The 16,803-nt window shown below is 32.9% G+C and overlaps 1 protein-coding gene across 3 annotated transcripts in view; it reads left to right on the top strand.

Annotated features, from left to right (window-relative positions):
* LOC139483972 (phospholipid-transporting ATPase ABCA3-like) overlaps positions 1-16,803 on the top strand; it is a 46,786-nt gene that overhangs the window by 16,287 nt on the left and 13,696 nt on the right. For all 3 annotated transcript variants that reach the window (XR_011655105.1, XM_071267698.1, XM_071267693.1), the window contains exons 3-8: positions 146-382; positions 1,198-1,463; positions 14,314-14,548; positions 14,918-15,097; positions 15,630-15,811; positions 16,121-16,255. Coding sequence is in view for 2 of the 3 variants with exons in the window: in XM_071267698.1 (XP_071123799.1) it covers positions 146-382; positions 1,198-1,463; positions 14,314-14,548; positions 14,918-15,097; positions 15,630-15,811; positions 16,121-16,255 (1,235 nt within the window). In the remaining variant the exon portion in view is untranslated. The remainder of the gene's footprint in view (positions 1-145; positions 383-1,197; positions 1,464-14,313; positions 14,549-14,917; positions 15,098-15,629; positions 15,812-16,120; positions 16,256-16,803) is intronic.

Here is a 16,803-nt window from a genome sequence, read left to right as displayed (position 1 = left end):
ATATACACCGTGACATGAAAATATCACCTAGTCAAACTTAAGAGATTACTTACACAGCTACTGTATTGTTAACAAACCACAGTTTTTACAACGTATATGTGTTGGTGTGCCTCAAATAAGTTTTAATTTCACTCATGTTTTCCAGTTACTGGATATGCGTCTAACAGTGATATAGAAACCTATCATACCAATAACCCAAGTAAAGTATTAGCTGCTGTAGTGTTTGATGAATCAGTAACCTACACTTCTCTACCAAACGATGTGAAGTATTCTCTAAGGGTGTCGCTTCTTGATGGAGATACACGATGGAGAACTGACCGTACATTCCCGTTCGTATTGACGACAGCTCCAAGAAACGACGACAAGACTGGGGGAGAACCGGGTATGTATTTTATGTTAGAAAATTCATTAATTACAATAATTCATTGGTATAGAAACTAAACCTAGTACAATTACAAAAAGCAAGGGCCATGGAAGGCAAAAGATGCGAATAAATGATTATCATAATCTGTTTGCTATAAAAAAAAAAAATTAAAAAAATGATGATCGGTGTTGACTTTTTTTGGCATATCGAAGGCCTTTTCTTACATATATTAGACAAATATCTAGTCATTTGTAACAATCCGTCTTTCGTGAACATTGCATGGCGCCCAACTTCGGTAGCTGACTAAAAGGACAGATGAGACTGGCGCCAATAAGGCTGCAACACTTCATATAAAATACATAAATATGCAAGCATGTGTATTCAGTGGCCTAACCTGCACTACGTTTTGAGCAACATACATATTTTGTACTTTGAAATATATTAGTAGTAGTTGTAAAAAGAGTTTCATATATATAAAAAAAAATGCAGTCATGTGGCTTTCTCATTTGTTTTGGTTAGATTTATATTTCAGTCACACTGGAGTTTGGAGATCTATTTTTAATATTGGATAAATACAAATGAATTCGTTGTTTTTTGGAAACCACTTAGTAATTTCGTAAGGTGTTCTTGAAGTATATTTTGAAATGCCATTACGCTTATAATGAGTTTGCCATATCCCAATAATACAATGAAAAGACATTACATACACGGCTCTAAATTTGTCCCATAACCTACCTAGCCTTTTTTCTTCATAGTCCTGAAAGTAGTCATCGTATATAGTACGGCAATAATAAAACGGGATATTGCAAAATTCTATTTCGCTTTATTCACAGAGTATGGAAGAACAGGATTTCTATACATCCAGTATTTGGTTAACAAAAATATCATGGAGAATGGCGGTTTAACATTGGCTAATAATCCTCTTCTTGGAACAACAAATAATGTTTTCCTCCGAAAAATGGCTTTCAAGCCGTATATAGAAGATAACATGCTGACAACTGTGCAGACGACATTGCCATTGTTTTTTGTTCTTGGATTTATACTCTATGTTATTATGTTGGCGAAGAATCTGGTTTACGAAAAAGAAATGAAACTAAAGGTGAGTCTTCAGTGGTGTAATTACACAAACACCGGCATGTCCTGTCATTTTATTTTGTAAAATTGTATCCTTTTTTGTTGACTCTAAGGAATACATGTTCAAGTATAGTCAATGGATAAACAACTGTCACACACGTGGAAGGTTTAAAGCCCATTTTCTTGGGGGAAATGCCTGTACCAAATCAGGAATATGGTCGCTTTTTTTTTTTTTTTACATTTTCCGTTGATTGATAGCGTTTGATTTGGTCAGGTTTTAAGACTTTTATGGACGTTCATTTGATGAATTTGTCTTGGATTTCGAAATTTTTTATATACCTCTTTGCTTTAATACTAGCCTAGAATATGTTTAAATTTTGCTATCTGCTGTAACAGTATAACTCATGACCTTATTATTACAAATTCAGAAGTAAATTTTAAAATCCAAGCTAAGTTAGTTTATAATCAGACAAGTTTAACAACCCAATAATATTGCACTTCCTTCGTCTGTTTAAACCCCCATTTGTATTACGTAGTGGCAAGTCAAAAAGTGGAACAAGACGATCAATACCATAGTCTTTAAGTAGCTGTCTGCCTAAGAATCATGCAAACAGTGGCATACTGATGATCTCAGATTTTGATAAAAATTTGCATAACACTTCATATTGATGGTCTAAGTTAGCATTCAAAATAAAACTTTCGTCAGTCTTTCGTTGCTAGGCAAAATGAAGCCATTTAGTTTCCATAGCAACTTGGTTTGAAATTTTGGGCAAAATCAGAAAAACACCAATTTTTAAGTTAGATTAGAAAAAAAAATTCATGCTTTAGGTAAAAATGTAATTTATTACATGAAAGATACATATAAGCATAATACATTAGGCATATATCATAGACATATATTCTCAAAAAAAAATTTGACTGCTAGCCAAGCATTACATAGTTTTGATTCTTAGAATTTATTGACAATTTTGAAATTTTACAACATATTCATTGGTGTTTTTCTCAAGTTATCTGAAAGATCATTTAATATCATGCATATGTCAACAACTATTGGTACTTTGACTTCATAAAACAAAATTCAAATGAGTCGGAAACATACAGGGTTGCCGTTGCTAGGCAACAATAAAATGGTCCATTTTTCAAGTTATTGGAAACAGAACCATACAAAACATACATTTATTACATACTTAAATTTAAAATATGTCTTAATATCTTATCAATTCACATTTCCATATTCACTATGTAATGTTTAAAGAGTAAATGAACTATTTAAAATTTCCTCAGTCACCATAGTAACCAAATTTTCCATAGCAACATAACCAAAAAATGGGATTTTTTTTCATCATTTTTCTAGCCCAAAAAACAACAATTTTAATATTTTTTGGCACATGATTTTACTTATCAAGTCTTTTGACAATCTGTTTTTCATCTGCATTGTATTAACTTATTGTTTGCAATATCAGATGACCCCTATTTATTTGGAACAATTTCCACAATTTATCAACATTTTAATTTTTTGTGTTTAACTTTTCCTTTCTGAAACCCCTATTCTTCCATTCATTTTTTTTTTAAATAGAATATAAAAAGTGTCCAGACTGAAAACTCAATAGTTATATGACAAAGACATTGACTTCATTTATAAGGCAATATTAGCAAGAATTCTCTTTAAAAAAAGGGGGGTTATTTTGCCAATAATTTTGATTTGTTTAGATTTTGATATTCTTTCATAATATACTTGTAGTCTCTTAAAGTTAGAATCAAATCATGGGCAGTAGTAACTTTCTACAAAGCCTAGAAAAATGCATACTAATTATATGTATAATTAAATCTATTTGAAGTCATTTTTTTTTATTTACTTGGAGCCAAAACAAATTTCAGTTTTAACTTTGCAAATTTTGCCATCTGTACATGAAAATATCAATGACAAAAATATTTTCAGCACTTTATTTACTTATACATACATGCAGTCACAATAACTTTAATTCTCTATAAACAAGAACTGAATTTACAAGGACATTGTATAGACTGTAAAAAGTAATCACTAGCTCTGACCACACTTGTTGTCACTATCTTTACTGTAATTTTGCACATTTTATCCTTATATGTCTAAATTAATTTAATATTAGTTTTCCTGTTTTTCTGCATGTGCATAATAAAGGATTGTAAATGAGAATAATATTACTAACCCTATATATATATATATATATATATAGAATAACCATACCTTGTCTAAAAATATAAAATTTATTGGTACAAGGATTAGAAACAGGAAGAAATCAAGGCTTTCCTGAGCATTTCTATCCTGTTTCGAGCTGAGTAAAAATACAATTTTTGATTTTGCATGATTCTTAGGCAGACAGCTACTTAAATATTTATTTAAAAGTAAGGCAAATATTACAATGTATGTTAAAATGGACTGCTTGAACAATATTTAAAGGTAGTTGCTATTCTGTCTAACTTTAATTTATATGCTGTTATTTTATTCTTTGTTTACTATAACCCCTGGCAATTTGGCAAATACCATTAAGGTCGAAATACATGCATTAAAGTCTTTTATCTTTTTTTTTGTTTTGTGGGCGCTTTAGTAGTTTTAATTTGGTGGAAGTGTCATTGACCTGGTCATTATTTTATAATTACACTGAGAGTGCATTATCAACAAATGATCAGGCAAAGTATACGACTGGACTCAGAGAGGGTTTTTTTTTTTTTTTTTTAATCATAACTACAATTTCATAACACAGTAAAATGTTAGACTTCCAAAATTCCCCGTTTCGCGCTGACTGGATAATATAGTAATAACATGGTATACGCTAATAAGTTAAATGATGGATTGGAGCTGCGCCGACGGAGATTATTTCCCTGGTACCGCAGCGGAAGCCGGATTGGCTCAGACCAGATGAACGAAGAGCAAATGTGTACCCTACCGATTTTCTTTATTCTATTCTGTTTATCATATATGATTCTTATATTCGAGCTTTATATATATATTTTTAGTGTTATCTCTTAAAATTCAGTTCTCTTTTTCTTGTGCCAACCAGAAGCGTTGAGTATTGCCCAATATTGACATTTCAACGTACGATGTCAGTTGCGGATCCGGAAATTTCATAAGATGGAGCCCACTGACCGCCTCTAAGAGTGAACCTGCTCCAGTCGTGCTTCGGTCATTCCTCATATAATCTTAATAGATAATATATTTATTAGTCTCATTATCTGTTTACTTGCATCATCTTCTTTTCTTAACCAAAGAACCGTATTTAAATTTTCACTTTTTTTCCGCTCGCGTTGGACTGCGAGGTTTACCAGCGAAAAAAAAAAATAACGTGACTGTTATCTGTCTGTACCAATGTTGTTAACATCAGACCATATCAAATTATTTTCTATAATATGGTTAAAAAATTGAACAACATCGTTTAACTCTTCTGCAGCATTTCATTTTGATATAACTCGCAGTAGTTAAACACCAATTCGCCTATTCATCAAAGTCAAGAATTTTTATGAATACTATACGAAGAGATGTGGGATAAACCTAAGTGGGACAGCAATCTAACAAAGACCGCTGTTATCTAGAGGGAAAAATACTGTCTATAACAATACACAAATGTATAATATAATACGTCACATTTTACTTTAGGAGCGCCGATAGGAAATTTAATGGAGGCAGTGGATTACTTACTATTCTTTTATTTCATGTATACGGATTTCTAGTTTAATGAAAGGTGAATTCTAAAGTCAATGTTCGCCTTTTTATAAATTCCCCCTTTTAGTCATTAATGTAAATATCGAGAGAGAAGACAGAAAACTATATTGATTTGATGAATACTTGTCTGAACAATTAATATTAATAAGGCTGGATTCTAAAAACTAAAGAAGTTAGTAAAATGAACGTTCATTAAACAAATATGGTTGTACATAAGATCAAACACGATAATGATTGATTTTATATATATAACCTGTTTGTGGGATAGGTTAGTCATATGCCAATGATTTAAATCTATACAAGTCAAAATGTAGAATGACAATCTTTAAAACAATATAAGGACATTCCAGTGCATTTTTTTATGCAGTTACTAAATACGTGTATTTCATGGAATATATACAAGTCAAAATGTAGAATGACAACCTTTTAAACAATATAAGGACATTCCAGTGCATTCTAGTGCAGATAATAAATATTTCATGGTATATATAACTGGCAGTTCAAAGTACATAATTTGATTATTACGAAACTGGAAATGTTGTCGCACACTCTAATATCGGTAGCTGTATTCTATACAGTTACGTCATCAATATTTTGATATATTCTTGCGTAATGTCATTGGTTAATTAAGACGGGATTTCAATGCAGAAAATTGAAAGAAACCTTTAAATTTTGTTCAAAACTTTAAGTAGCAAGTTGATATTAACTGTAGATATCAAGTTAAAAAGACTTGTTTGACCTTCCCGGTTAATCTTGTCCCTGTCTACCAAAGTTGGAAATCTTTTCAGCGGCTGTCTTAATCTTAATCTAAATATAGTGTCCTCTAGGAAAGGTGGAATTTTTTGCCGAGCTTTTATATCCTCAGAGTTAAATTCATTGACAACTATGTCTAGACTCCGGGCGATTTAGACACTATAAATAATTGATGACCATCTGTTTTAAGTGTATCATAGTTTTTCTGAAGTGTTTGTTATGGTCAGTTTAACGCAGATACCATAATTTTATATAAGTTTAATGAAATGGTTGTCGAACCCAATGAAGGTAAAGGCTTAGTCGAAAACTTTTCACCATCGATAAAATAATCACGAGTATAATGCCTACCCATGTTAAAAGTAAAGTTAAGTATAGCTTGTATCAATTATTTCTTAACTGACTAACAATGTCAGTTTTCCCGCCGAAAGGTTGATGCTTCTTTCCGGTCGACTTGAAGGTCTCCTTTTTTATATTGACAGTAAATTTTGAAGGACGACTTATGTTATGATGTTTGAAAACAAAACCAGGTTATAGTTAATTTCAATATATAGTTTCATTAAAAGTAGACTGTAAATGATACCTTTGTAAGAGATGTAAACATTTAAAGAAATATTCAACTATATCAAACAATGAATCAGTCAAGCAATCTTTTCTAAGCGTGAAGCTATTGTTGAATTATCCGTAATGATTCACCCCCTATGGCATTTTTTTAATCAGCGAATTCATTTTTTTAATACTCTTGTATCAGTTTTCAATGGAAGATTTTGATTGACACATTTGTCGAGCCAAAAGTTGCAGAAAGCTCGACATAGGGATAGTAATCCGGCGTTGGCGGTGTTAGCTAACTTCTTAAAAACTTTATATTTAAGAAGGTGGAAGACCTTTTAAGAAGGTGGAAGACCTTGATGATTCATATTTTGTATATAGATGCCTCATGTTACGAATTTTCTGTCAGTCACGTGTCCAATGTCCTTGGCCTCATTTTTCTGGTTCAGTGACTCCGTGAAAAAAAAAGTTCAGATTTTTTGTAATGTTAAATTCTCTCTTATCATTAGTAATAGGATAACTATATTTGGTATGTGCGTACCTTTTAAGGTCCTCATGCCAGTCAGACAGTTTTCATTTGATCCCGACCTCATGCCATGGTTTAGTGAACAAGGTTAAGTTTTGTTGGTCAAGTCCTCTCAGATACTAAGCAATATGTCTAGTATGTTCGGTGTATGGAAGGACTGTAAGGTGTACCTGTCCAACTGGCAGGTATCATCTGACCTTAACCTCATTTTCATGGTTCAGTGGTTATAGTTCAGTTTTTGTATTTTGATCTGTTTTTCTTATACTATATGCAATAGGTCTACTTTATTTGGTGTATGAAATGATTGTAAGGTGTATATGTCTAGCTGACAGGTGTCATCTGACCGTGACCTCATTTTCATGGTTCAGTGGTCAGAGTTAAGTTTTTAAGTTTTGGTCTGTTTTTCTAATACTATACGCAATAGGTCAACTATATTTGGTGTATGGAAATATTTTATGATCTAAGTGTCAGTCGCGCAGGATTTATTTGACCTTGACCTCATTTTTATGGTTCATTGATAAGTGTTAAATTTTTGTGTTTTGGTCTGTTTTTCTTAATTTATAAGCAATAGGTCAACTATATTTGTTGTATGGAAGAATTGGTAGCTGTACATGTCTGCCTGGCATGGTTCATCTGACCTTGACCTCATTTTCATGGTTCATTGATCGATGTTTAGTTTTCTTGGTTAATGTCGAGTTTATGTGACAGTTGTAATAAAGCTTTATATTTAATAAAATTGAGAATGGAAATGCATGGGGAATTTGTCAAAGAGACAACAACCCGACCAAATAAAAAACAACAGCAGAGGGTCACCAACAGGTCTTAAATGTAGCGAGAAATTCCCGCACCCGGAGGCGTCCTTCAGCTGGCCCCTAAACAAATATATACTAGTCCAGTGATAATGAACGCCATACTAATTTCCAAATTGTACACAAGAAACTAAAATTAAAATAATACAAGACTAACAAAGGCCAGAGGCTCCTGACTTGGGACAGGCGCAAAAATGCGGTGAGGTTAAACATGTTTGTGAGATCTCAACCCTCCCCCTATACCTCTAACCAATGTAGAAAAGTAAACGCATAACAATACGCACATTAAAATTCAGTTCAAGAGAAGTCCGAGTCTGATGTCAGAAGATGTAACCAAAGAAAATAAACAAAATGACAATAATAAATAAATAACAACAGACTACTAGCAGTTAACTGACATGCCAGCTCCAGACTTCAATTAAACTGACTGAAAGATTATGATTTCATTATATGAACATCAGGCACAATCCTTCCCGTTAGGGGTTAAGTATCATACCATCATAACATATATGAGAAGAACATAACCCGTGTCATGCCAACAACTGTTTTTAGAATAAATGTGTTTAGTTCCGATGCAAAGACCTTATCAGTGACTCACTATTAACGCCAAAATATGCAATCTTTAATGACTTGACAACAGTATCGTAATTATATCCCTTCTTAATAAGTCTATTCAAAGATTTTGTAAGTTTCTGAGGTGAATACTGACACCTTTGTGCTTTATAAAGAATATTTCCATAAAAAAATGGATGTGAAATACCTGAACGTATTAGAAGTCTGCATGTTGAGCTATATTTACGAATGATGTCTTTATACCGATGATAAAATTTAGTAAATGTTTTGACTAGTTTGTGATATCGAAAACCCTGGTGTAATAATTTTTCAGTAATACTTAAATTTCACTCGTTAAAATCTAAAACATTGTTACATACACGAGCGAATCGTACAAGTTGAGATATATAAACACCGTAAGGTGGTGACAAGGGAACGTCACTATCTAAAAACGGATAATTAACGATAGGAAATGAAAAATCATCCCTTTTATCATAAATTTTAGTATTCAGCTTTCCATTAGTGATATAGATATCAAGATCGAGAAAAGGGCAGTGGTCATTGTTAGTATTAGCTGTATTTAAAGTAAGTTCAACAGGATAAATTTCATTAATGCGGGGTTCACACATTGCCGATTATTGTTCACGTTTGAGATCAGACAGCGATACGACACGAAAAGTGAAAAAGTCGGATCTTAGTATCCTCAATTATCTGGAATGTCCTATTATTGTCTGAAAGCAGTCGTTTTAGTTCGTAACAGATTCCTACTGGTCGAGAAGGGTCCGAATAGTTCGGCAAAGCACCCCGACAGTTAGGTGCGTCCCGTAACATTCGGGGAAACTCAGCCGATTTTGTCTAATCGGATTACAATCGTGCCTATGTCGTGACAGATTCTGCTGTATCGGATCGAATTCCTAACAATGTTCTGTGTATTCGGGACGGTGTCCTGTGGAACGGGAATGATCTGGGGAAGTCCCGACAATAACAGAATACAATACGACTGAGACCAGACAAAGCCGTTTGCAATGCGATAGAGCGGACCGTGATAGGATTACGTTCCGACAGTACCTGATCATCCCGAGTATGCCGACAGTTTTCGAACGGATAACTTCCGTCAGCGTCGGTTCACTGTCTTGTCACTTTCTGATCTCTGTCGGATTACATTCGGTAGAATCGGGACGCAGTCGTGACAGACTCGGTCGAATTTTACCTGGCGAAAGATACAAATCGGATTTCCATCCACGATTCACAGGATCTTGATCAGACTTTTGACAAATGTTAATCGGGAATGGTCCTGTCAAGGACGGCAGTAAAAATCGTGAATGTGTGACCCCAGCTTAATATACATACTGAAGTCGTCATTATTGAGAGCCAAAAACATCATCCAAATATCTAAAAGTATTATTAAATTTGTTTAACAGATGTTGTTTCGATGGGTCTTTGCTTATTTTTGTCATAAATTGTAACTCATAACAATACAAAAACAGGTCCGCAATAAGACTATCAACATAATATCAGTTATTGAATCTTTTGTATATTTCGTATTTATGTCTTTACCTTTGTAGCTATATATAAAACATAATATCAATGATAAGTGAAAAAGGCGAGACATTTCAGCGTGTGCACTCTTGTTACATTCTATAAATGAAAACGGTGGGGTTAACCATGTTTTATGTCTCTCCGTATCCCCATTTGAATGGAATTTACTTCCGTTTAAATGATTTCTTTGAACAAGAGAAATTGAGAACTTTCACCTAAACTGAACAAATCATTATTGTCATATAGATATAGTTAGATGTGGTGTGAGTGCCAACGAGACAACTCTCCATCCAAATAACAATTTATAAAAGTAAACCATTATAGGTCAATGTACGGCCTTCAACACGGAGCCTTGGCTCACACCGAACAACAAGCTATAAAGGGCCCCAACATTACTAGTGTAAAACCATTCAAACGGGAAAACCAACGGTCTAATATATATAAAACGAGAAACACGTATAAATTACGTAAACAAACTACTGTACATAAGATTCCTGATTTAGGACAGGTGCAAACATTTGCAGCGGGATTAAACGCTTTAATGTACCAAATCTTCTCCCTTTTTCTGAAACAATAGTATAACATCACAAGAAGGAAAAACACATACAGGCATACATATAGACATGTGAAAATATCAAAGATAAAACACGAACAAGAAAAAAATTGAATATATTCAAGCTACGAGTCCATGTCCTCAGCTTTAAAGACTGTTAAAAGAAATTGCTGTAGACACCCCTATGTAACCTACTATTGGAACGACAGTTAAAATATAATCTGTGGTTTCTCCACAATTACGACTTTTTTAACAATAGTCTTGGCTTATGTGTCCCGTTTGTCATAGTAACAATGACTTTTGCAATCGTGTTCAGCGAATTCTGATATGTGTAACCTATTGCATCTGCCGTGCCAGTGACAGGGTGAGGTATAGATTTGAGAAATTCAGCCGGACCACTAGTTTACAAATAGATTGGTGTAGAAAGTTTAGTTTAATGTATATTTCAGGACTACAAGATATTGTGACTTCAAGGTATTGAGGACTTTAGTTCATATCTGTATGAAATTACATTACTAGGAAATAAGTTTCTCAAAATTTCAGCACTACATTGTATTTTTAACAAAAACTTTTACCGTACGATGACATGCAGTTGTTTACATCGTTAGTCGTCGTTGACAATCATTCCATATCTCCTATTTTATTTTCATTTTGTATAATTGTATCGTATACGAATGTTTGAAAAGAAATATTCAAGTTTTAAACATAAGAGACAATATCTGAAGCTGTGAATGTACGTAGCTTTATTGTGTACTTATATTGTGAAGATTTCCACAAAATTACACTCCCCCTGAAGACATGCGATTATAGTACACTGAACTGTATATCTGCAGGTTTTAGAAAACGCTACAATCGAAGGATTACACATACCTGGATGTATATCTACAAGCTTTCAGGCTATGTGTTTTCTTTTATTGTCTATGTATTCTTCTTTTTTCAATGATATAGTATTGGCGAAAATATCCAATTATTATTCAGACGGTTGTAACTTCTATTCATACTTTTGTGTAAATAATTGTAATTTTACACGTTTCGCCGTATGAAGAAAAAGATACTACATTTGTACATTTCAACATCACATGTGTACTTAAATTCAAATAAAGAGCGGGGAATTTGAAACATATCGTTTCTTTTGAGTCTTTTATGTTATATCCAGGGTATTCTTTATTGTTGGTTTTTTTCTTTTGTATTTAAAATTTTCTTTGCTTATTGTACCGATACAGAGTATACATGGTTACATCCTTTATCAGGTTTTCTCACAGTATTTCGATCAAAGCATTACTTCATAGACGGGCCATTGGATTTTAAAGACAGATCTCCAAACTTTTTTCATTACATTTTAAATCTAGTTTTAGTGGCTGTGTTTGAATCAAGTTTGATCTGAGATTATATCGTTGGGTTTCCAGATCGGCCGGCTTGTTTTAGAAGTTGATTTTTGTCGAGCCTTCGACTTTAGTCGAAATGCGAGACTAAGCGATCCTACATTCCGTCGTCGGCGTCGTCGTCGTAGGCGTCGGCGGCGTCCACAAATATTCACTCTGTGGTTAAAGTTTTTAAAATTTGATAATTTTCTTAAACTATCCGGGATTTCTACCAAACTTGGACAGAAGCTTTTTTATGATCATAAGATAGTATCCAGAAGTAATTTTGTAAAAAAATTAAATCCATTTTTCCGTATTTTACTTTTAAATGGACTTGGATTTTCTGCCAGGAAACAAGACATTCACTCTGTAATTAAACTTTTTTATAAATTTTAATAACTTTCTTATACTATTTTGAATTTGTACCAAACTTGGATAGAAGCTTGTTAATGATCAAAAGCTAGCATCTAGAAGGACATTTAGTTTTCTTCCAGTTAACATTACATTTAGTCTGCAGTTAAAAGTTTTTAAACATTTATTAAATTCATAAACTATCCTGGATTTCTACCAAACTTGGACAGAAGCTTTTTTATGATCATAAGATAGTATCCAGAAGTAATTTTGTAAAAAAATTAAATCCATTTTTCCGTATTTTACTTTTAAATGGACTTGGATTTTTTGCCAGGAAACAAGACATTCACTCTGTAATTAAACTTTTTTATAAATTTTACATTTAGTCTGCAGTTAAAAGTTTTTAAACATTTATTAAATTCATAAACTATCCTGGATTTTTACCAAACTTGGACAGAAGCTTCTTACAATTTAAAGATAATATCAACAGTAATATTTTATTGATAGCCCCTTACAATTTTTTTTATATAATGTTTACGACTTCTTCTACAGTTATTTATTTTGATGGTTATATTACTCATATTAATATTTTGTATTTATTTATTCGAAATGGATCCGGTGTCCTCGAGTTCATGTTTGGCAGTCGGCAAATATAATATTTGTTTTATTATCACGTGTACTATTTATAATATCAAAATTTATGGGATAATTTTCATTAAGTTTACATTAGTAAAGTGTGTACCAAGTCATATGATCCATTTGGTCTTTAATCGGACCATAGTTACACATGTAGTTTTATTAAGCGCTTGTTGGTGACCTAGTAAACATCTCTAAATAGTTTCATTTCGGGGATGGTAAATAATACTTCCCCAATGGAAACACAATTACCCGGTTTCAGAAAACCTCTTTATTTAGTGTTGGATCTTGCTGATGTTGTTATACTGAACCAAACCTCAATTAAAAAAAAAAGCCATAAGCCATACCCAAAGCGGATGGTTGGTTCAGAAGTTTTGAAATGCGATTTCAAAATTTTGTATTACAAAAGACCCACAAGGAAACCTTAATTAGTTTTTGTAAATGCATATTCAAAACGACTGTACTTTAGCTACAAAAATTAATACTACTATTGGGCCGGGGTGTTTAACTTCCTTGACTAGCCGTGAATGTCTCGTACGCTCAATAAGGATACAATTTCAAGTAAGCTTCAAAGTTGATTCATTGTAAATTTACTGAATACAGTGTGCTGAATTGTGAATTAATGTTTTTAAAACGTCCAGTGGCAAACATAAGATGAACATCAAATTAAGAATATGGTAATGTGATTTGAATATGACCCCTGATTTGTACAAGTACTGCTCACACGCTAATCCGGGTTCTTATGTGTTAGTTCACAAGTTCATTATAGTCCATAGGAAGATATGTTATCCTATACCCTGACACATTATTACGACTCCAAGACGACCAATTTGAGAACTTACTCTTAAATGCATAAAGTTGCACCATTGCATTTTCTATCTCGTTAGATTAAGTTGTTATTTTTGTCAAGAAATATATATTCAAAATGCTGTTTATATCCTGTGAATGCAGGTGTTACTATTCCCTACATTGTATTTGTAAAAGGTCCGGATTTTTCTTTATTATTGTTTTTCCCTAATTTAAAAAAAAATAAATTCATATTTGATTACAATTTGATAGACTATAAAGATATAATTGTAACTTTCCAAATAAATTTCATGACACTTAAAGCAGCAACGGCCACAAAATTTAATCATTATTTACATTGTTGTTAAAAAGTATCGACATGGCGTTAATATAGAATGTTTAGAGCTATCAATTGTAATGTGCTGGTAAATGCCAAAACAAGCTTGTGAGTCTCCCTTGTAAAACATTAACACGTTGTTCTGAATGTGTAATGACAATAATATTAAAATATATATGAAAATAGCTGGTAATAGTATAAATGCATTCATAATATTGATGAGAACAAAGATTATTGACACAACAGGTCAATTGAAAGGCTCACTGTTCATTTATAAGCAATTGATTTGCGAGGCCATACCATATTTAAGTGAAAATTTTATTCTGTCTGCAACCTCAAAGGAGCTAATCTTGCCCATATTGTTTTATACCATTCAAAGGAGGTTGGATATAACTAATATTATCGTTTATGATTCTTATTTTTTTCCAGGAATCTATGAAATTGATGGGAATGCACGTGTCGATGTACTGGTTATCATGGTTTATATTTTCATTGATATACATGGTCCTTGCCTGCATCTTCTTCACGATCTTTTTCTCCATTAAATTGAAAGGTGTTGCAGTGTTTACAAACTCCCAGCCATCTATAGTATTTGTGTTTTTCTTGAGTTACGGGTTATCGCTGATAGGATTTTCTTTCATGGTCAGCACATTTTTCCAGAGAGGTAATGCTATAAAAATGTATTTTTTCGGTTATATGATACAAAAGATGTGGTATGATTGCCAATGAGACAAACTCTCCACCAGAAACCAGAATGACGTAGACATTAGTCCGATTTTTTAATGTTCAGAATTCGAAACCTATATATGATATCTATAAAGATTGAAACAAGGAGTTTATATCTAACCTATATATTTTTTTCGTGTAGTTCATACCATTTAAAAGTATACTTTATGATTTACATGTTAGCTGAAAATATTAAAAAAATAAATCAAAAAGTTGGATAAATACGATCAAAGTTTAAAATTTTGAAATAGATATAAATTCTTCCAATACTGATACAGTAACAATCAATTTATCTTTATTAATTCAGCAAGCGTTGCAGCACCAGCCGCCGGAATTATATTCTTTTTGGTATATTTCCCGTACTTTTTCCTGAACCAGGACGAAACGTTTGCCAGTATGACCAGTATGCAAAAGGGACTAGCATGTGGCCTTAACAATGTTGGAATGGCAATAGGAGTCAAATTAATTGCCCAGTATGAAGGAACAGGTACATTGTTTTATAATGATAATAACTTTTTTGGTAGGGGCCAAATAATCTCTTCAAACTGTTGGTACCATCAGTTTCAAAACTTAATTATTTGATATTTATATTTATGAATTTGATAAACCGATTAGAGTTATCTACGTTCCGTGTAATGGAGTACTGTTATGGGTGTTTGGTTTAGGGGAGGACTAAAGTATACAAAAAATGCTTCCACGTACGTTTTTGCACAAATTTTGTCTGTTGGGCAACTAATAATGAATATTACTTCCTCCCCTGTTACCAGTGTGGAAACCTTAATTAGCGCAGGTCATGTTTCCATTTACTGCATCGTAGTACCGTCTAGGAGTTTAGTTTGGGTAGGCTATTTAAGTACACTTGGCGTTAATGTTCGTATTCGGGATTTTTTCTATAACACACCTCAAAAACTACAAATTTCTTTATAACATTTTTTTTTTAAAGTAGCGCAGCACAGTACCCATTAGACACGGATTCTAGTATATTTTTTAGTTTTCCAGTTTATACCTACTAATTTCAGGTGAGGGTTTACAGTGGACTAACTTTGCTAATCCTCCTACTGTGGATCAGGACTTTTCCATGCTGGCAGTTATACTTATTTTACTTCTTGACACATTAGTATATATGCTGATTGCTTGGTACGTTGATGCCATTTGCCCAGGAGATTTTGGAGTGCCACAGCCGCTTTATTTCCCATTCACGGTCAGTAGTCTCATCGAATACCAACAATGTAATAGTCTCTCACAATTCATGTTATTTAATGAATTGATACGTATTCACAAAATTTAGCATGTTTTCATGATGAAAAAAAATGACCAAATCTGAGAAAAATATTTTTATTATGAATTTAGCTGAAATGCAAGCGATACTTATTATGAATAAGTTTAGGAGGTGAATTAAAATTACGGACAATTTAAAAACGGAAATATTGTTTTAGTTGATAAGACATTTTGTTTGAGTGAGCTTCTGGAGATATTTTTTTCTTACTGTATCTTGTTACTGTCAATTTAGAAAACTTACTGGTGTGGTCAGGAGCATGCAGAAGATTTCGACGATCTTCGAACATCACATACAGCTAATCCAGATTTATTTGAAAGAGAACCAAGTGGTCTAAAAGTAGGAATCAGCATCGAAAATCTCCGGAAGGTATGTTGACACACAATGCTCGATATCAATGGAAAACGTATCATTTTGTAAGGGGAGTTTGATATCCAGAATCCTTAATTTACAAATAAAATATTACATTGCTGTATGTAACCGGCCTCAGGCAAAGTTGACATTAGACCGTTTTGGTTGTTATAGATATCATTCTATATTAATTGAGCATACCAGACACCCATGTGTATTTTTCTTTTTTTGAGTTAGTCCCAACATTTATTCTCCAATTTGTCGTGAAAGGAATCACTGAATACTTTTGAACACATTGGAATTTTACTTGACATGATAGACTCAACGGATGACTGTATTTGAGCAGGAAATTGTTACCCAAATGAGAAGCTAAATAGTTACCTGTTCGTATTGTTCAATCTATAGTATACTGTATAATGTATTAAATTTAGGTATGGTATTGTCTGTCTAATTTGACTTATAATTTTTCATTGGCCCCTCTAGGTTTTTTTCTTACATTTGTTTTTTAAGTTAAACATGACCGTGTTTCGGTGTTTATATATCGATCGTTATTTTTTTTCTATTAA

The sequence above is a fragment of the Mytilus edulis genome, chromosome 1 (assembly GCF_963676685.1).
Source record: "Mytilus edulis chromosome 1, xbMytEdul2.2, whole genome shotgun sequence".
NCBI classification, from domain to species: Eukaryota; Metazoa; Mollusca; class Bivalvia; order Mytilida; family Mytilidae; genus Mytilus; species Mytilus edulis.
This window is presented reverse-complemented; position numbering and strand designations above follow the sequence as displayed.